This window comes from Sinohyriopsis cumingii, chromosome 10 (genome assembly GCF_028554795.1).
Source record: "Sinohyriopsis cumingii isolate HCF-2022 chromosome 10, ASM2855479v2, whole genome shotgun sequence".
In the NCBI taxonomy this organism is placed as follows: Eukaryota; Metazoa; Mollusca; class Bivalvia; order Unionida; family Unionidae; genus Sinohyriopsis; species Sinohyriopsis cumingii.
In genome coordinates, this window is record NC_142970.1 from 100,282,081 (window position 1) to 100,304,209 (window position 22,129).

General features: G+C 36.3%; 1 protein-coding gene across 1 annotated transcript in view; it reads left to right on the forward strand.

Annotated features, from left to right (window-relative positions):
• Positions 1-22,129, forward strand: part of LOC149790723 (chitin synthase-like) — a 33,444-nt gene that overhangs the window by 4,868 nt on the left and 6,447 nt on the right. The window contains exons 3-11 of the mRNA XM_089972772.1: positions 6,975-7,110; positions 8,211-8,472; positions 10,313-10,513; positions 11,284-11,681; positions 12,914-13,078; positions 14,654-14,856; positions 15,044-15,360; positions 16,888-17,475; positions 17,896-18,192. Coding sequence (XP_089828898.1) covers positions 6,975-7,110; positions 8,211-8,472; positions 10,313-10,513; positions 11,284-11,681; positions 12,914-13,078; positions 14,654-14,856; positions 15,044-15,360; positions 16,888-17,475; positions 17,896-18,192 — 2,567 coding nt within the window. The remainder of the gene's footprint in view (positions 1-6,974; positions 7,111-8,210; positions 8,473-10,312; positions 10,514-11,283; positions 11,682-12,913; positions 13,079-14,653; positions 14,857-15,043; positions 15,361-16,887; positions 17,476-17,895; positions 18,193-22,129) is intronic.

Consider the following 22,129-nt stretch of genomic DNA (forward strand, 5'->3'; position numbering starts at 1 on the left):
ATCTTTCATCGTGCTGAGCTGCGTGTGTATGTTTGGGCTAGTTTGGTGGGGGTTTCTTTGTTGTTGTTGATGTTGTTTATAAGAGTTTATCATCCTAGAAATTGTTGCTCCAGGGCAGATGGTCGAACCTATTTCGGACGCCCAAGCATGAGGAGCCCGCAAAGTGGTTATGTGTTATCGTCGCCATTCCTAGCTTTATAACACGCTTGGGTTGGCCAATCTTAGGATTTCTAACTGGGATCGTACGAATATTTGCTTACACACGTGGACGTTTCCTGGCATAAAATAATGACGCATGTGCAAACAAAATGTTAATTGGGAGGATCTATTTCAGATGCTCAGCAGGGGTTCATCCACGTGTGTTTGTGTAGTTGTTGGCGCGATCATTGACAATAAACACTTTTCCACAGATCTTGCATAGTCCCAGCTGTAATCAAGAGATATCAATTCGTATAATTTAATGTGTGTGGCTTCTTATGGGCCAATACTAACAAGACTATGTAAGCACTGTATGAATCAATACTGTTGTACACATGCTAATTGTGTTCGTAAGAGCGATGGACCTAGTCGATGTCAACAATATGGGGCTAGAAGGTGTGGAATAATTGCATGGTACGAGTTCTCCAAAGTTAATGCGATCTCGCTGCCGTATAACCGCTCGAACACTCGTATAAGAAAACTCCTTATTTGAATTTGAGTTCGTGATTATAGAGAGAGAGAGAGAGAGAGAGAGAGAGAGAGAGAATTACAAAAACACAAATATGTTAATTATGGCGATCGCAGAACTTGCAATTAAATAATCCTCATGAGGGAATTATCGGGTGTTAATTAAAAAAATATTAGTTTCGTAGGGTCGCATCATCCGAGAACGCGAATTACACTGATCTGACATCTCTATCATTTACATTCTTGAGCTAGCACGCAAACGAAACAACGATTACATTAAACATCGAAATATTATGGGATTATGATGTTTGTGATTCCAGACAGTCCACTGTGGATCGCATTGACAATGAACTACGCCATCAACACGGCAAAGTCAAGCTGCTGTATCTTGTGTGTAACAGAGGGTGGGGAGCTGATGCGTTTGAGAATTATGCAGTGTTAATACCCACGCGTTAGACAACTGCATATCACCGGGTACGACCTGCAATTCGTCATTGTCATAGCTATGTTGGAGTGCTGAAATATTCGATCCTGTTGCAAGATGATATATCGTTGATTCTTTGCTGCGAAGGGTTACGTGCGAAATCCTGTGCGACATTAGAGCCTGGCACATTAATATGATGTACTGGTATTTTTTATTTTGTTTTGCCAATGTAGCTAGGACATGAAGAAGTCATGCTACCCATTCGTGTTTACAGACAGCATCAAAATTCCTGCACGTATTGATGTCGAAATAATCGTTCCTCAAATGAAAACTTAAATCGCTCAACCATGGTTTGATCGTGACGAAAACTGACTTGTCTCTGTATCATCTTTAATCAGTTGCGTTTCATCAATGACGATTCTGCTGAAAGATACACTCGGCCCGGATCAACCCACAGCAGCCGTGGCCAAGTTAGTGATCCTCATGCGTAGATGAGCTCCAACGAGGCTGCGAGCTCGGCGAATATTTTACGTTGAAGATTCAGCTTCTTTGTAACGGCCAGCGAAATTCTACGATGGTCAACAGGTATTGATATCTGTATTTGTATGTGCTGCGTTTACGTATCAAGTCGTGTTGTAAAAACTAAATAACCTCATGTTGAACTTTATTTCAGGTTCTGACTTCCATCCATCCATGTCTGTTTCTTTTTTGGTGGCATATTGCGTGTTGGTTATAAACACTTGCGGGTGACCCTTCTAACGACATGTGATGTATATGCTAATTTGTCAAACGCGGCGGTGTCTTTCCAGTAACAAGAAGGTGATTAATAAATAGATCCCATTACAATACCTCACCCTCCATCAATATTATTCCATATATCGCCGTGGTTACCAGTGATTGGGCTAGTCATTCACGGAATCCATGACTTTTGATATTATACAGCGCATCAAATATTTGCAAGTCAGCGATGTGTCGGCAAATACCCCGATCTATACGTAAGATCGTGATAGTAACACCGGCATCTGTCTGGTTTAATGGGGTTTCACCGGCACGTGGTTGATAACACGAGTCAGTCAATTACCATGCCGTGTACCAGGTCCACAGTAATTGTATGTGGGTAAATGCTTTGACTGTGATGGTTCGCCTAGGTAGCAATGGAAGTCGCCAGATGAATATGAAAACCGCAGATATATGTACCGTAACAAAGATGTCTTATCAAGAGATAATTCAATAAATGGTTATCAAGGGCATACCGGTAAATCTAAGGTAGATCATCCTTATATAGACTATAGAAATTTCCGGAATGCCATTGCGACGTATACGGACGAGAAAGAACGTCGACTTGAAATAGAAGCAACTGAACGTAACGAACAGCGAAGGCGACGTGCAGATGTCCAAGTCAACCCAACCACCACGGTATCCATGGGCCCAAGAAAGACTGGTATGGGAAACCCTGATTCCTGAAACAGTCTGCAGCGCGAATAAAACATCTTATCCGGGTCATTGGTCCACTACGATCGTTGTACAAATGTCCAGATCAAGTTTCTCAGCTCGACCAGTTAGAAACTATCGTACCTTCAATACATTCACGGACGTTATTAACGAATCAACGTTGGTGCGCTGTTAGTGCGACTAATGAGTACTTTGAACGTCATAAAGATCTTAGTGTCATCAACGTGAAAATGCCATGTTTGGCGGAAGCTAACCCGTCTGCAGGAAACAACTTGTCCATGTCGATGTTGAGCGAGAAATTGCCAAGCTTACGCCATCGGTAATCTTACATAACAAATCTCAGGACGGCGATGGACGACATATCTCACCGGGCATAGTTAATATCATAAAGGCGATCATGGTAAATCTCACATGTAACGATATCAAGCGAAGTTATCAGCTGTCGCTGTGACGTCAGGCGAACCACGGATATATTCTATACAGCTTCGCTCCAAATGCGTCGGCGGGTGAACTTAACACGGTATCGCCAACAAATCCCGTAGATTTACGATGCCACAATGACGCGTTAATCCGCTTGATAATGTTTGTTGACCTATCATGACGGACACATGCTTGATTACGCAGGGAGGAACTCGCAGTCTGTACATTCGCAACTGTGTAGTCTAGTCGCGGGATTAAATGGCTCAGACAATGTAAGCAATGACGAACGTACATTGTCAAGTTAAACCAACGTGCTAAATTTACAAAAATGTTTGTATTGAACGTATTACGATGAGGGTTCCAGTGACGTCATCGTGGGCTGTTCAAATGAATTGAAAGTGTTCCAGTTTCCGAAATTGGGTATAAAAGCCATCGATGTTGTCAAGGAAAGAGCACTGATGACTGTCAGAGATCTTGCTGAAAACGCATTTTTCATCGATCCAGGATATCTTGTAGAGATTAAAACTTCTGAGATTAGTGTCACGTGCACATCTACCAAAGCGAATCGGGCTTCACAATAAGGCAGAAATACCCACAAGGATGAAAGTAATAATAATCGGAGCTTTACCGACCGCCGACATCAATAACATGACCGTAAAAGTGTTCGCTGAGAATGGGCTTTTCCCTAGTTGGTCGACAGCCCGCATGAGTATAATAAAAATGTTCAATTGTGTATCCGATCCCACATTTAACATGGATACGTCGGTGTTCAAAGAAGAGTTCGTACGTGATGATCAATATTATTCTTATGATAAGAGTGTGCTAAACCATTGAGAACGAATAGAATGTCAGGTTTAAGACTGAAGCGAGTACTTACTGGCAACGGAAGCTTTCACAGTCGTGGAAACAAAGGGTAATCCATTCGTGGCTGAGGTACAGGGTGGTTTTGACAACAATAGCGCCCGACACATAATTGACGTGAAAGAACCAAGTCGGTCCTGGACAACATTGACGTCGCCACGACGATGATGGGATTGGAAGGATACAGAGATGATTATCATCGTAGCACATGTCCGTCAATCATTGTTGCCAAGGAGATTGTAGATAGTCCCAACCACATAGAATATCTTCGTCAAAGGCCTAAACACATCAGTGAAGTAAATGTTGCCGGCCTTGAAGATATGCATGTCAAGCACCAGTGCGAATTCCAACTTGAGGTTTCCTTGTTCTATAAGTTTTCGTAACTGCTGCAGCGTCGCAGCATTGTAGACGAAATAATTTAACCACATTGAAGGTGAAAATCCATCCGCGACCGCACCGCTAAACAAGCATGTTACACAGAGTAAGCTATCTTTGCGGATGCCCACGCTGCCACAATCGATATCTGAAGAACAACACAATTACTGTCAGTTATGTCCTCGGGAGGTCAATATAGGCTGTTGTGGCTGACGATGACCACCGACGTAGTTCATGGCATGGGGGTTGGTTTGTTCACGCGTCAGGTCAGTGCGCAGCAAGGAGTTCAGCACCGCTACACGTATCTGTATCAGACAATGTAACTGAAGGCGTTTGGCTAGTTAAAGGTATTGTTGTTAGTTCTATCTTGACTGCATTCAGTGGAGTATCGGCGCCTGCAAAACAATGGTGGAATACATGGTCTCCCAGACTCATAAAAGTAGTTGCATCCGCTTAGAGCAGTCTTGGAAGGGATTATCGTTAACGAGTACAACGCCGTGATGGTCAAAATGGATCGTATTGATACGACCAAAACCGCAATAAAAATATCTGCGTCGAACAAGTAATTCTTGGCAACTAGTCGCCGACAAATGGCAACAACAAGAAATGATGTGACTGCAGCCACTACTAGTGACCACAACTGTTGCGCGCATGTTTTACCTGGTTTGTTTTTTTTCGTCATCGTTGGATGATTTTGACCAGCGTCGCCACGGTAAGGTTGAGAATGTTAGCAAGTTGCTCAGTGAAATAATCAGTGACGCATTTATTGTGATCCACATGCATCATAAATGCTGATTCGACCTTTTCTTGCTCCTGTTGTCTTAAAACTTAGCTCTCTGTCGTGGCGAATTCTTCTGTTCATACTAGTGTAACAATATTGTTCTGATGCGTTCTATAGATATGCGAGTGACAGCAGAGCTTTCACGTCCACGTTAGATTCGGTCATGTATTGGTCCAGTTGTTTTATAAGTCTATATTCGGACAGCAAAATGTAATGACCGTCGTCACATCGTTGGTGAAGTTCATCAAACTCTTGTCGAATGATATCCTGCTACAGTTAAAGGTGAAGTTTATGACCGCTGCGCTGCAACAGCTTGTTCAATTCAACATTCATGTTTTATTTTCATGCTTTTTTAATCATTAACATCGCTTTAATAATTATACTCGAACATTAGGTAGTCTCGCAAAAAAAGCATTTCATTGAGATTAGGCACGCTGCTACTTGATGCTGTTATATAAACGACGGTTATATAAACTTGCTTATGATCAACGTGCGTGTATTTTGGTAATGTTCGATAGAGCGTGTGTGAACTGCAACCAACTGAACACAGGGTGTCAGACAACTGCCTAGAATTATCAAATATCAGTCCATACCCTGCCTACCCGTCAAAGAATGATGAGTGATTGGTAGGTAACTTACACTGTTCAGCAGCATCAATTTGACTTGGATATCTGTACAACCAATCTGAGCTCAGCCTTCCCCTCAATTACTAAGGAAAACGACTTTACTCTGATCGTAAATGAAACCTGGAATATCGGAATCAATAGCGCAGAGCTCTATCCAATAAAGCCACTGAGAAATTATGCACATAAATATCTCATAGACAGTTATCTATAGTTCAGACAAACATACTTATATCCCACCCCAAGCGTCAAGAGAAATCAATATTCTCGACTGGTGCACTCATCTTTAATAATACAGTTTTAATTTTATGTTGGCGATATACAGTTTGACTATTGTCGAGGGCACACCTAGCGTAACGTATATTTCCCATCGATTTTTAAAAATCATGCGGAAATATGTCCTCTTCACGTTAAGGTGTGTGCGCCATTCAAGCAAACGAGTCATTGGCGAGCTGGTTTAGTGAGTGTTATGAACGATAATATGAGGTCCCAAGGAGAAGGATTCTTACTTCTTAGTCTCTTCAGTGAATCTGGATGTTTTACGTTGATCATTTTGTCAGGTTCATAGTTATATTTTAACCACTGCTCATCAATATCCATTATATTTATATAATCATGACAATCAACAATATCATCGGTTTCGCGGACAAGTTTTATCATCCGGGGCATTTGATTATTTAGTACTGTAGAGTTCGATATATACTTGATAGCGTTCTTTTATGGCAAATCTTTTCCTTGCACGTAGCTCACCAGAGATTGTTTTTAGTAACTCGATCGTCAGCTGTTTGATTTGTCCGTTTGGACATTTTCTTAAAGATTGTTCCGCGTTCTCAATGTATAAGTTATGGCATCAATGTATGTTTCATTGTTACGCGTTTCTAATTTATTGTTACCATGTACATGAAGACACCACTCTCTCCTCACATGACGGTTACAATGTTGTTAGCCAGACACGCAGCTACTACACATAGCTACGATGCGGGGGGTGACCACCTGTGCGTGTTTGAAAATTGTCCATGGACCGCACCAACTGCTACACGTAACAACACACGGATGCTGGGTGCATGCAATAGGTTCGCTCCGTTAACATATTTGTTGCACGTACGTGATTATATTTCTGCCCAGAGAAGTCGGTGTCCGTGTGCACAGATCCGCCAACATATCCTTGTGTAATAAGTGTTAACCAGACACGCTGACGACTACAAATAACCACGTTGCAGGCATCCCCTGATTGGGTATGTATGTATGTATGTATGTATGTATGTATGTATGTATGTATGCGTGTGTGTGTGTATGTATGTATGTGTGTATGTATGTATGGACTTGTGTATCTATTCACCATTTTTAAATATTGAAATCGTCTCTTCTTCAGCAATAAGACTCAACCGAAGTTTAAATGCAGTACTAAATATGGCGGACGATTACAATGGAATTTGCCTCATGGCAGTGTTATGTTTGCCCATCTCAAAAACAAGAATCTCATTAGACGTAAGAAACGATGGAGTCAGGTATACACATTGCACTATTGATATGTAATTTTCCTGTCTAGTTAGAGATGATTTTATACGGTGTTCATTTATACCTATTAAAATATCTTATGACACACTGCTACAATTTTCAAATCCAAACATATATTGATAGGGGACTCGAGTTGGAAACGATATGCGAAATGAAAATGTAATCAAGACACAAACAATATAGATGCTTCAACAGTTAAATCAATCCTCAGCGGTATCTTCTATTTCTTCAACAGAGTTTTTCTTCCAACGTTTGCGTGTGCGTAGAACTGAGTACAATATTTTAAGCCGGTACGCTTTCTTGACATCCATATTTACTTTTGGTGATGAGCTCGTATTTGCCTTCATAACTATATTTGCCTTTTTTGAAATATTAATAAGCGTAGTTGAATGATATGAAGGGCTCTTAATCTTTTTTAGGAAAAGAAGTGAAACAAAGAAACGTTTGTAAAAATATTGGCAATAAAACTAAGCCGTTTACTTCACATTGTTAATGAAGTTATTTTCGTTATAAAATAAACATATGGCAAATAAAATAAATTAGTATTGTTGGAAATTCTATATAGTATATGCTATGGAGGAATGTATACAAGGCAAATTAAAGAAAAACATTCTCTGAATTATAATTTTACTTTGTCCATAATATTTTGACATTTGTGAAAAAATCCGGCAATAAATCATTTTCACCTTAGAGAACGGTTGACCTTTAAAAGTTATCTTATGTTGAATGTTTATATATATATATTTGTTTTGTTTTTGTTTTTGTGGGGTTTAACGCCATTTTTCAGCACACGATTGGCTATACATGGCGGCCAGTATTAATGGTGGAGGAAGAACCCGGGAAAACCCCGGAAAGAACCACCGACTCTCGAGAAGCTACTGGCAAGCTTTCTCACATACCCACATTGGCTGAATCCTTATATATATATATATATATATATATATATATATATATATATATATATATATATATATATATATATATATATATATATATATATATATATATATATATATAACATACTATTATATGTTGCAGTTAATTTTTACGTATTTACTCTTAAAAGACTTTTATTCTACCTTTGTTTCAGGTTATGTACATGTATTATTTTCTGGGATACCAGTTTTTCAAGAAAGTTAAGGAAGCTAAGCCAGATATAAAAAATATAGACGATATCTTACGTACCATATCAGGAAATAGTGCACTACGAGAAAGGATCGAAAATACCTTCATTCTGGCTCTTGATGGGGATGTTGACTTTCAACCTGAGGCTGTTAAATATTTATTGGACAGAATGCGCAAGAAAAAAGGGGTTGGGGCAGCATGTGGACGGATTCATCCGACAGGAAATGGTACTTTACAATTTACATCAATTTAGTTTCATATGGATATTTACTCATATTCAGATCTACACCCACCTGCCCCTCTCTTGTTTGTGTGTGTATGTGAGGATGTGTATAAGATGTGGTTCAGAAAAAATAATGATCTTCGATATGCTGTATCAAAAATATTCAAATAAATGTTTTGAATTCAGTTTAATCAAGGGAAAACAAATTTTAAAAAATTTCAAATTATATCCTTTGTTTTTAAACCTTTGTTCAAATTTATAGTGAATGTATATAAAATTATCCAAGCAAACTACGTTGAAAGATCAAATATAGATGTTTCTTTGTAAACTTACTGTTTAATTTTATGTACCAGAAAATAACATGTTCGTTGCTATTGTAAATTTCAACTGCAGCGTTTACAGAATAAATTCATGTAAATGTACGATTCGCATTAAAGCTAGAGTAAGCATTACTTGCCTACAATATATATGCGAATATTAGGCAACAACAGAACAATGAACTCCAACGAATATAGTGTGGGGAATGTACGTTATGTTCTCCAGTAACTGTAGTCCAGTGGAAATTTAGTAAATGGTATTGACTTTAATTTCTATAGAAAATCAAAATATATAAGATCTGTTTTTAAATTATCGACAATGATGCCTTCAAATAAAACAGAGCTGCATTAAAATTAGCGTTCTATGTACTATATAATTTACCATGTTTTACTTTTTTTCTTATGTTTCATCGTGAATCTATAAAGATGCAGTTTCAAATAATGTGTTTGTAGTTAAGAGTAATGTATCCAATGAACGACGACTACGTTTAGGAATATAATTCTACTTCGTTCTTTCCCGTCAATCTCCCCCCCCCCCCATCAACAACTGCCTAAAATGATACATCGCTTTTACGTTCAGAAGTATTTGTGTTGATCTGAACGCTAGTAAAATGTTTAGTTAAGAAACAAAGTCAGTTCTGCATAAAATGTCCCTATTTATTCTAATAAATTCGTTTTTCATTTTAATATTGACAAAAGAAATACAATACTATCTCCTCTGGTTTTGATGACGTGTGACAGTATAATGCACAAACTCCAACAGGTGTATTGGACTCGAGACATTTAAGTGTAAAGGAAGTAAATGTACGTAAATGCAGTGTGTAATTCTGGACAGTCAAACACTTTGTTGATTTTATAGGTTATTTTAAGGAACCATATTAGAGTAAATGATCTGTGAAAAATAGCTTTTAATCTACTTTCAGTATTTTGCAAAATGCATGAATAATTTGTCAATTGTTTTATTTTGTAAAGTTCTATATATATGACCATCAATGCGTTCTTTAAAGCGATTATAATCTCTATGTATTGTTCTGCATGATTCCTTCCCTCGATTTATTTTTTATAAACATTATTAAGCATATTCTGATTGTCCATTTGGGAAACTGAACAAAATTTATTCAGAGATTTAGCACTTTTATTATATTATATTTAACTATTGACCACAAAACAAACACGATTCCTTTCTTCTCATCCAGTTTTACTTGTATTTTTTAACTCCTGCTGAAAAATTTATATTCTGACAAATATTAAATTTATAGAATAATAACTATGACTAGCTTGTAAGCATATAAGCAAACTGTGTAAGAACGGAAGAAACGTATCATTTACAGATATTATATTTTTAAACATTACACTTTTTATCTTATTCCGTTACTTGAAAACAAAATTGTGCCGGTAGTGTTTATTTCAAGTATGAAAATAGCATACACCCAACGAAAAGATGTTCTGATGTATGAAAGCTGTGCTTAGTGTTGATTTTTGGGGCAATGTGAAAGTTTATATTACTTGTTTTTAATTTATACCAAGGGCCAGTTGTATGGTATCAAAAGTTTGAGTATGCAGTGAGTCACTGGCTACAGAAGGTGGCAGAAGACGTACTTGGATGTGTATTATGTAGTCCAGGATGCTTCAGCTTGTTCAGAGGATCTGCACTCATAGACAGCAATGTAATGAAGGTGTACACCACTAGTCCTACTGAGAGCTGGCATCATGTTCAGTACGATCAAGGTATAAATCCTCTTCAGTCAAAGCAAGGTTACATAGGAACACTTATATTTAACACAAACTTGTCCATGCTGCTCTCGTCTTTGTCATCTTCGCTGTTGTAAGACTTATTCCGTTGCTCTGCGATGATAAGTTGAAAGCATCTCGACACAAACATATCTTTCATAATTGACACACGGTGAATTCCTTTGTTACAATGTACGGTGTTGTATAAAAAGAATGCAAGTTTTAGTCAAAATTAAGATTTGCGTAACTCAGTATTCAGTACACCAATACATCGTTTTGGCAAATATAAAATGGTATATTACAAGAATAATTTACACGTAAATGTACAGTGACCACAATCAGTGCTTTCAATGTATTAGTGATGACAATTTTTCCATGATCATCGAATCCCAAGAAAGAAGGAAGAGTGTATTTTGTGACGACTTGTACTTGTTATATTATTTGTCATTTACAATCAACATTCTTCTATCAACAGTACAAGTATTTGTTTATCACCACGCGACATAAGCAATCACCGTGTTTGTAATTTTGAAATCATATAGGAAAATACTTGTATCATTTGGAAATAGAAAAGAATTAAACTTCCTGGTTTATGTATTACTGATTTGATCATGTAATACATGTATCACTTCCAGTAAAATGTTGTTATGATTAATGCCTTTTTGTCAAGAAACATTATTCACATATATCCGTTAATCATTTTATATATATATACAATTTATATATGTCAAGTTAACAGGTGTATTTCATCTTAATCTAATAAATAGGTGAAGATAGATGGCTTTGCACACTTCTTCTCCAGCAAGGTTATAAAGTTGAGTATGTCGCCGCATCAGACGCCTTCACTGAAGCTCCAGAAGGATTCAACGAGTTTTTTAACCAAAGACGCAGATGGTCTCCTTCCACAATGGCCAATATACTGGACCTTATCCTTGACTGGAAACACGTGGTGAAGATCAATACAAACATATCTCGAATGTACATATTCTATCAGGCCTTCCTAATGTTCTCTTCTATCTTGACTCCTGGAATGATCCTGCTTATGATTGTTGCTGCTCTCACTACGGCGTTCCCAAGGCTGCCACTTTGGGTAGCGCTTCTGATCACCATACTTCCAGTGGCTGCTTTCATTGGTGTTTGTTTCAACGCAAGAACAAAGACCCAGGTTTGTATTATAATTAAAACAGCACATCAACGGATAATATTAGCTGCTGAAAATTTCATCGAATCAGAACATTAATAATGCTATGAAAATTGTTTGATACTTGTACTTGTGAGTACTACGAAAGTGAGGATATTTGTGTCTTTTAGTAGTAAGCTTTACATGCATGATTACTGTTATGAAAGAGCAGACAATATGCATCGAGGATTGCTTCATATGAAGGACCATAAATAAACGTTGAACATTATTATCCATTAAGGTCATGTAAAGCCAATCCCATTTCAAAGATACAGACCATAAGAATAAATCAATACGAAACCGTTTCTATTTCCAAGACACAATTCAAATATTAAATTTCGATTCATATAAATTGCATTAGAATAATCGTCTTTCTTTTGGTCAAATGCCATTTACTAAATCAAGTTCGTCACAATTTAGCTTTTGAAGTGTTCTTTAACTTTTATAATATGTGCTTTAATTTTGACATCTGTAACTAATTTTAGGAAACAGTACTCATGAGTTGTTAGAAGACTAAACAGGCATTGAAAATATAACTGCCATATGGAAAATGGATTTCAAATGAATTTAAATTCATGATACAAATTCAAATCTTTCATAATATTCTCCTTTGGAAAATATCTGAATGAAGCTTTTCTCCATTCGAGAAACAAACTGAACTACTACTTATAACTTATTTTATGTTAGTTTTCGAACAAGATACTCCCTGTACATTATTCTTTTATAAAATAACGACAGCTGAAACATTTTTATAAATCTGGTTTTGGATAAAGGAGACCTTTCCTCGTTTCTCATGCCGATATGGCACTCTTGCAGGTGTAGAATTAGATCCTTTTCTCCCATTGCATTTATAACGTCATTTTCTTATTTCCCCTAATAGGATTGCAATGAATATATGGATTCTGAATCTTACATGTACATTCCATTAAAGTGTACTCCAAAAGACGTTTATGGCACACGTGTCTTAGTGTTAACAAATCTGCCTTTTGAATCCTTTACTTTCATGCACACTTACATTCATGGAGGGAACATTTCTACAAACAGCTTATGGCATCGATTTTAAAATTTTACTCAGCGATACATCTGGAACATAAACGGAGGGCATATAAAGCGCCTTAATATGTACAAGGTATATATATATATATATATATATATATATATATATATATATATATATATATATATATATATATATATATATATATATATATTTGTAGCTCAAGTTTGCAGTGATTCTCTCCATCGCGTATGCCCTTGTCATGATGATTGTCCTGGTTGGACTTGTGGTCCACATGGTGCAGAATGGACTTTGTTCGATCACTACAATATTCTTCATATACGTTGCAGGGGTATTCCTCATTTCTGCTCTTCTTCATCCAAAGGTTTGTATTCCTTCTTGTAGTGTGGCTGTTATACATTATTTAAAAATATAGGCCAATCGAGTCATTCCCTATCAAAATAAATTTAAGTGTTGATAGTTCCAATACTATATATATATATATATATATATATATATATATATATATATATATATATATATATATATATATATATATATATTCCAAAAATTATTGTTTTATAATTAAAAGGCCATGGAATGCGGTGTGTGAAACAGAGATATAGAAGAGGACCATGGGGATGTTCCACATCGCTGAATATTTAGTATATATATCGCACTATCACAATCTGTATAATAAAACTTAACTAATTTCATTTCTCAGAGATTGTGATAATGAAGCAATACATATTTTATTTAGTCGTTTTCTTGTTGAGATGGACGTTTTGCGAATGAATATGCTCCTAATGCAAACGTCATATACAAGTGATATATTTCACTGATTTCAAGAATAACTCAACCAATTACCAACTTGACATGCATTCCAACTGTAAAAGAAGTTCGAACGGCAATATACACTATTTTTCTAAACTATCATTCTCACATAGCTATTATAACTGTTAACTACTGCCAACGATCAACGAATATTATCGTTATGAGTTCTTCTATTGAAGAGACATTTACCATTAGCTTTAATTGGAAGGGGTATTTACCATTAGCTTTAATTGGAAGGGGTATTTACCATTAGCTATAACTGGAAGGGGTATTTAACTTTAGGTTTAATTGGAAGTGGTATTTACCATTAGCTTTAACTGGAAGGGGTATTTACCATTAGATTTAATTGGAAGGGGTATTTACCATTACCTTTAACCAGAAGGGGTATTTACCTTTAGCTTTAATTGGAAGTGGTATTTACCATTAGATTTCATTGGAAGCGGTATTTACCATTAGATTTCATTGGATGGGGTATTTACCATTAGCTTTAATTGGAATCATTGGAAGGGGCATTTATCATTGGCTTTAATTGGGAGGGGTATTTACCACTGGCTTTAATTGGAAGCGGTATTTCCCATCAGTTTCAATTGGACGGAGTATTTCCCATTGGCTATAATAGGAAGAGGTACTTCCCATTGGCTTTAATTGGAAGGGGCTTATAACACTGACTTTAATTGGAAGGGATATTTCCCACTGGCTTTAATTGGAAAGGTTATTTCCCATGTGCTTTAATTGGAAGGAGTATTTCCCATTGGCTTTAATTGGAAGGGGTATTTACCATTCGTTTTAAATGGAACTGTATCTGCCATTAGCTTTAATTGTAATGAGTATTTACCTAAATGTTTCAGCAATCCTCAGCTTATATTTAATAAACATTCTTAAAAATATATTCCTAACATCTTAATGAGCTGCATACGTATGTATATTTGGATGTGTTTTATTTTCCAGAAGTCCCCTTTTATCCTTTTGGAACAATATTCCTAATCAGCCGTATATAGCCTGAATTGTGGTGGTATAATGTTAAAACTTATTAATAAGTGCAAATAGTGCCTTCGATGAATGTGCTGCTTTCAAGCACGAAATACTTCACTTCTTTCTTACCCTATTTTTTTTTCTTTTCCCATAGGAGTTCTTTTGTGTCCTTCACGGTTTTCTGTATTTCATTGCCGTTCCTTGTACGTCATTGATAATGATGTTGTATGCACTGTGTAACCTGAACATAACATCTTGGGGAACAAGGGAAACCACCCCGCAACAAGACACAAATCAAGGGATTCCGCATGAACGAAGCCAGTGGTTGGACTCCTCGGGAATAGGTTCCATCTCCAGGTAAGATTAGGAAAGAAGAGACTGATAATACAGCTAAATTGAAAAATAAATAACGGCAATTGTTCGGAAAATTAGGAAAACTACTGAAGAATAGTTACGAATGTGAAGAAACATATTACATAATAATCATTTCGTGGGAAACATTCAGACAAAAAGAAATACGTGAATGACAATGTTTCTGTTGCAGATGTGTATGCTGTTCTCAAGAATCGAACCAGCAGTTCCTATCTGATAAGCTTGATAAAATTGAGAAGCAGCTTGCAAACAACACAAAGGAGAAGGCTGAAGAACGCGAATTGACTAGAATGAAAGAAACGGCAATACAAACTGACAATGCATTGCAGGCAACCTATGCGATTGAAGGAAAGGCAGCTGACACTAATGATTCGGATAAGGACAGAGAAGAACCTAATATTCAGATAATGCACAGCATTAGCAATGGAAAATACTCTCTTGAAGCAAAACAAGAAAAAGATGAGAAAAAAATAAGTGATGACATAAACGGTACGAAAAAATATGCTATATAGCGTCCTAATCATTTTGTCGGTAAGCAAAAACGTAAGAATCTACGAATTTAAAAAAAGAACAAATATATGAAAAATATGCTAGCCATATTTAGAAAATACTCTCGTGGACTGAAAATTCGATAACTCTTTAAATGCACGAAGAAGTTTCTATTAAACTTTTCATTGTACCCACCACTTGCTACCAAACAACTAGAGTAAAGATCAAGCTGGTTAAATATTCGGTAAAATTAATTTCATGGAAGGTTTTGCTATAGTGAACCTTCATATATAAAGATATCTGAGAGTAAAAACTATATTCTAGTGGTTGGTTTACACGCAAAAATTAAAATGCTCCAAGTCGGTCAAGTGCCAAAGTTCTTTGAATTACGTTCAAATTTTCTGATCATCCGTCTCATCTAAGAATAATTATTACGTTAAAACATAATAGTGAATAATATAATGTTCACAATTTAGTAGGATGCCTATTATAAATAACTCATGGGCCCTGACCATGTTGACTTGTCACAGAACTCATTCGAGACATTGCTGACAATACGTTGCAAAGAGCAGTCTGTTGAAATCAGAAAATTTGAATGCTAGAGTATTCACGCATCGTTAGGTTGCCTATTCTACGCAATAGCCATAAACATTTATAAACATTGTCAAGATCGGATCAAACTCGAAGTCATTATATAAATCTTTTGTGTTAGAGTATCCATAATGTTAGCTTTATCAAGGGTGTACGCGCTGTAAAAATGTACAAATAATAGCATCGTTGTTATAAAAAATGCAAACTTAACATATGTGGTTCAAACATAAAGCGGTGACTGAAGTCTTCAGAGGCCAGTGGTATCCATGTGGATCATAGGCCATAACTCGAACAATAATTACTATACTCTATTGATTAAAGAACTAATCAAAACAATAGCAAAGATGCTCAGTGAACTTTATTGAAATCAATCAAAATGTGTAATTGATTAATTGTCAAGCTTTTGGGAATCCTACTCCAACTCGATAAGGATCATTAAGCCTCTGGATTACAAAGCAAACGAGGTTATTTTCAAAAGTGTACGAGCCCTGTTTGATGTAATGGATCATAGTAAATCTTATTAAAATAGGAAAAGCAAATTAGCCGCTAGAGTTCTCGCTATGTCATATCGCTGCGGTTACTGGGGCAATCATACGTGTGGAAGATAGTACATACTTAATAATGTCATCGAGATAAACCTTCACAGACACTTTAGTTGTATTTTATTAATAAATTGGGACGAAAAGCGTCCTTAACGAGTGAAGATAGATACCATCAAGGACAGACGGAATTAACCCATTTATATGCAACCCCTTCATAGCGGCGATAAACAAAGATTAGATTCAAACATCGCTCCATTTCATTCTTATGAAAATTTGTGCAACTGAAATTCCTCACCGAGCACTTTGGCAAATTATACTCTTTTCTAAATAGATTATTTGTTAACACGTAAACATACTCGTGCACGAATGTGTCATTCATAAATCTCCATTTCAGACACTGAGGAGCCATTTACTAACAGAGCATGGACGCATGATCAACTCCTATCAGATACAAAATATAAAAGGCTTAACAGGACTGAAAAGGAATTCTGGAAGCACATGATTAGACGTTATCTATTTCCTGTGGAACAGACAGACGAAGAAAAAGAACAGACAGAACATGATCTCACAATTCTGAGAAATAAAGTGTGTCTATTTTTCATCCTGGCAAATACTCTATTCATAACGATCATATTTGCTCTGCAACAAATAGCAAATGAGAGTGAGAATAAAAGTCTTTCAGTTCTTGTACCTTGCATAACCGGGAACAAACCTCCAAACTACGTGGAACCAATATCCTTTGCCTTTACCGTTATATTTGGGATTATACTCCTCCTACAGTTCATTTGTATGCTTCTTCATCGCCTTGGTACACTAATACATATATGCTCCAGAACTGAAATCTTCAAGACGAATGCTAATCGAAATATGTGGAAACTTTATGCGGACATCAACAGGGCCGTGAGAACGAAACAGAAAGAAAAACACGATTTTTTTCGAAGCATCTTCCAAACAAATGCTGTTTATCCAGTGGCACGGCCAGGTAGAAATATCATTTGATTTTGCTTTTTAAAGTTTTAGTCTAGTGGCCTACAGCTAATGATCTGTCATGTCTTTTGTTTTCCGTATGGTAAAGTAACAGTACCTTATTAGTAATCACTGCAAATGTTAAAGATGAATGGATCACGACGATTGTATCCATGTGTTTCAACTGCATTTTGAAAGGTATCGAACAAATAGTGTTTTGATTAAAGCAAAGAATCACTAAAGCACAGCCAGTTAAAATTAAAGTCACAATTTAGTCTTAAAATGGAAATCTCAGTGTATTTCTAGCTCGCAAGGACAATACATAGTTCAAATATTATAAATAATGGAATCAAGTATCAAACCATATACAAATCTGAGAGGTAATCAAATAATTTTACGTCAAATGGATTTCAGAAAAAAATTGTTCAAATTTCAGAATCTAGCCACGAAAAAACGGCTCAGATGAGATGGAAAGAAGCTGGTGAAGCGGTCATGGCAGAACACAGGAATAAGAAAGACAACGCAATGAAAATGTTTCGTGAGCAAATAGATCTGGTGAAAATGTACATCAAGCAATTACAAGTGGAAATGGGTCAAGGTGGAGATATGCAGGAGGAAATGAGGAAAATCAGAGACAAATTTCCAACTTTTACAAAGGAGGCTCATCATGCAATCCACATGTTATACCTTCAGAATGTTCCTTCAAGATCACAGAACTCAGCAACAGACAGAGGTATATTTCCTTTTCTGGCGTTTCATGCCAGACAACTATAGTAATAAGTGTAATTCAGTTTCCGAGGTTTCGATGCAATTGATATATATCAAAATTCATACCATTTAGCTGCACTTTCTCCAATCAAATTGCTTAAATTTTAATGAGATGAAACATTTAATCACAAATGATGGTTGGAAACCAAGAGGCATAATTCGATCTATATATGTGACAGTATTGTATGGCACATTGGCAAAAAAGGTGCCAAATTAGTTTCACAAGGTTAAGTTCACTACTTGCCAAAATGGATTAAACAAAGACTTTGAAAATTAAATCTTTCGAAAAAAATGTAAATATACATTCATACATATATCTGTTTAGTCCTTAACACATTTTCTTCTAGTTAAACTTCATTCCCTTAAAATAACATCCACGATTTTCTCAAGTGGTACGCATACGTATAGTTTATTGAAGCAGTTACTGTCAAATTACTGCTCATTCACAAAATGGAAGGCGACATACTTGACAAGATGGTGCTACACCGTCGGTGCACACGCTCCGGCAGAGGTTAACCCTTCAGGTATGTACGAATCACTTATGCATGTCCGATATGCGATAAGCATAAAACCACATCATCTCTCTCATTTTGATCTACAAGAGGCATACCTCTCATTAATATCGGATCTGATGCTTATAATATTTGCGACGTTTTGTTCCACACATTGTGCTAAGTGTAACAAACATTCTGATTGAAGTAAATGTATGGACACAGGTGACTGCAAGGAAGCAGTGGCTGCTGTATCTGCCCTTTTCATTATCCTTCATGCCAACAGAAATGGGCTGCCAGCAGTATATAATACTTTTCCCAGACTATGACAATATCATGTTTCTGTAATATATGTCAATAGGTCGTCTGATATAAAATTCTGCACGTCTTTTATGGTGGAACGAAATCAGAAAAGATAATAAAATTTGTTTTTGACACATTTCAATGTTGTTCAGAGCCTTAAGTACATCTGTAATTTCAGCAGTAACAACTTTTGTGACGTCCAGCAATAGATGGTGCCATTCGGGTATGGCAGCTGCAACTCCGTCTCAATCTTGTGAACCTTCTGCATACAGGAGCAAATGACAATTATACAACTGGACACGTTTTGAACTCACAAATGTCAAATACTATTTTAGGTGAACATGGTAACCACGATGTTGTTGGAATACATAAATGTACAATATTTCCAGGACTTAATTTTTTGTAGTTTGTAAGTGAGGACAAATTTGCATGTCAAGAGTTGAAATGAGGTTGGATTTCTGAAGATACAATGTGTTACGGCTTAAACACAAAATTATATGCAGTTAGATAAAAGATTATTTGATAGCATACAGAAGCAACAGTTTCGATCTTCTGAGACAAAATGAGGGTTCATTTGATTCAACATAGGGGATTTCTAAACAGTCCCGTTCTAAATGCACCCAGAGTTTGACATGTGGAAGAAATTTAAGCCTGCTTCAAACATAAGCCGAAAAGACAACAGGAGTAAGACAACCGTCAGGATTTACTTCAGACTCATCATGAATACGATGTAATCAACAGAAATGCAGTCACCATTCGAATCCAGAGAAAAAATTGAACCCGTTTTATTCTGCCCATTTCTTGTACTCATCTGTAGTTGACCTTGAATAGAGACCATATTGTATTAAAATTATTACGACTCTATGACCTTAAAATGTGAAATAGAAAACATTGAGAGCAAACAAATTTTATAAACAAACTGTTTATTTCCCTAGAATGCAAAATGAAAAATGTAAAAACAACTTATGATATTGTGAAATAAATCGAAAATAATCCTGGAATATCGAATACATGTCCCAATGATTAAAGTTCTGAAAGAAAGTTTAGCCTTATCTCAAATAAACCCAACGCTGAAAATTGTTGTTATGTCTATAGTTGCCTATATCGTAGTGATGAATCACAATACTACAATCCAAGAATATGTCCTTATTTGAAATATCATTATAAATCCAGGTTTATATTTCCACGAATGTTATTTGTTAGCACTGTGTATTTCCGTAGAAGAATCAGTTTAAATAAACAATTTGAATAAAACAAATTACAGCCTAAATGAAACACTGGACACAACAACAATACAACTGTCTCTTATATGGTTTCAGACGTTTACAACATAACATATAAGTAACAATTAGAAGGCCTGAAATAGAATATGTAAAACAAAATGTCCTTGACTCATACCAAGATAAATATGATTACTTCTATTGATAATGGTCCCAATATTAAACCATACTCAGATTGAAAATATTAGCTATATATTGTTTACAGAATATAAAAATCAATGATTCAGGTCAGGTAGAAAATTAACTTTTGGACACGGTCAGCTACGAAATACATTTTTACATAACCCACAGCAATTAATAAAATAAAAAATTAACAAAATCAAATAACAAACCAACAAGGCAAATTAAATATACATAACAAAATCTAGCATATAAAAAGTCAACATACAATGAGCAGTCAGTTCCTGGATTAAGACATTTCACTACGTTGATACTTTTGACGGTGAATGGGGCGACCGACAATATAATGCCATGAGGTACACGAAACTCCTTTAGATAACTTTCAGAAGGTATGCTTCCTACTTTACCTCTGAGGTTTCTATGTTTTAAAATTTGTCCACAAAGTTAGGTAGGCGGCACTTCGATTCAGGTTCAACAGGACATTCATTATGCCATATTTCCATAATGTCACATGTTTGCTCAAAGAGGAAAAATATACTGCAAATATATGTTCTTTATTATGAAAGTTTATGCAAGAAATGATTCAAGTTGACCAGGTAATCTAATGAGGATCGCTGGCGTCTGAAACCACCCAGAATGTCAGATGATGTGTTATTGGATTAGAGATACCACAGTAGTCATTCTAATCTCTCTTGTACCATTCGCTCCATCATTTTGCAAATAAATCTTGCGAATGCTTTGGGACGATAGTTGGATGGGTCGGTTTGGTCTTATATGTTTGGGTACTGGTATCACAGTCCTTGTCGCCAACACTGAGGGGATTCGCATGTTTTACACTGTTGTTGAAAATACATACAAGTGGACTTTGAACCGTGTCAAGAACGTGTTTCAGAAGCAGATAGTGGATGTCATCTGATCCTGCTGAAGTGACGTGGATTCCATAAAGAGAGCCTTGTAACTCGGCGAGTGAAAGGTTTATGACAATCTTCAACATTAGCTGATTTTGTAGTGCAGAGGTTTTGCAGTTTTGTGAAGAGTTCTTTGAAAATGTTGCGCCAACTTATTCGACATTAGTATGATAACATTTTCACCCTTGCGCTAGATTTCACTAAATCTGTTCCATACCAACGTAAAAGAAAACCTCGAGTTCAACCTACAAACAGGATCTATATATTTACATTTTGCTCTCAAACCTAAGGATGAGTATCATCACTTGGCAAGATGAACGTGGGAATAAAATTTAGTGTTAAAAAGGCAAAGATTGTGTTTTGAATCTTCTTCCCCCTCTCGTTGATATCTTTACAGCTCCAACGTGTTTGGTGCCTGTTACAAGCGCCAAAACGATAGAATGGTCACGATCAGTGATCGATTTGAGTTCTTGGAGGAAAATATATTAAACAAAGTGAAAAAAGTTTAGGTAAGGCACACGAATGGCTACAGCGAATCCTGACTCACTCCACTTCTCACATTATAAGAACTTAAGTTTTTTATCATCTCCATCTCACAGCAGGCATCAAAATGTTGAGATCGTCGATTATATAATTCTTGTCATTGGATTCAGTTTAGAGATATCTTGGCCAATTTCCTCTTATCCAAGTCACTGGTTGAATTATTCTTGGTACATTTGAGATGTCGCACATTCCTGGACTGAGTTTGGGGCTGGCTTTTCCATAATGACATATTAAATTGTTCTCCGTGCCTGTATTCA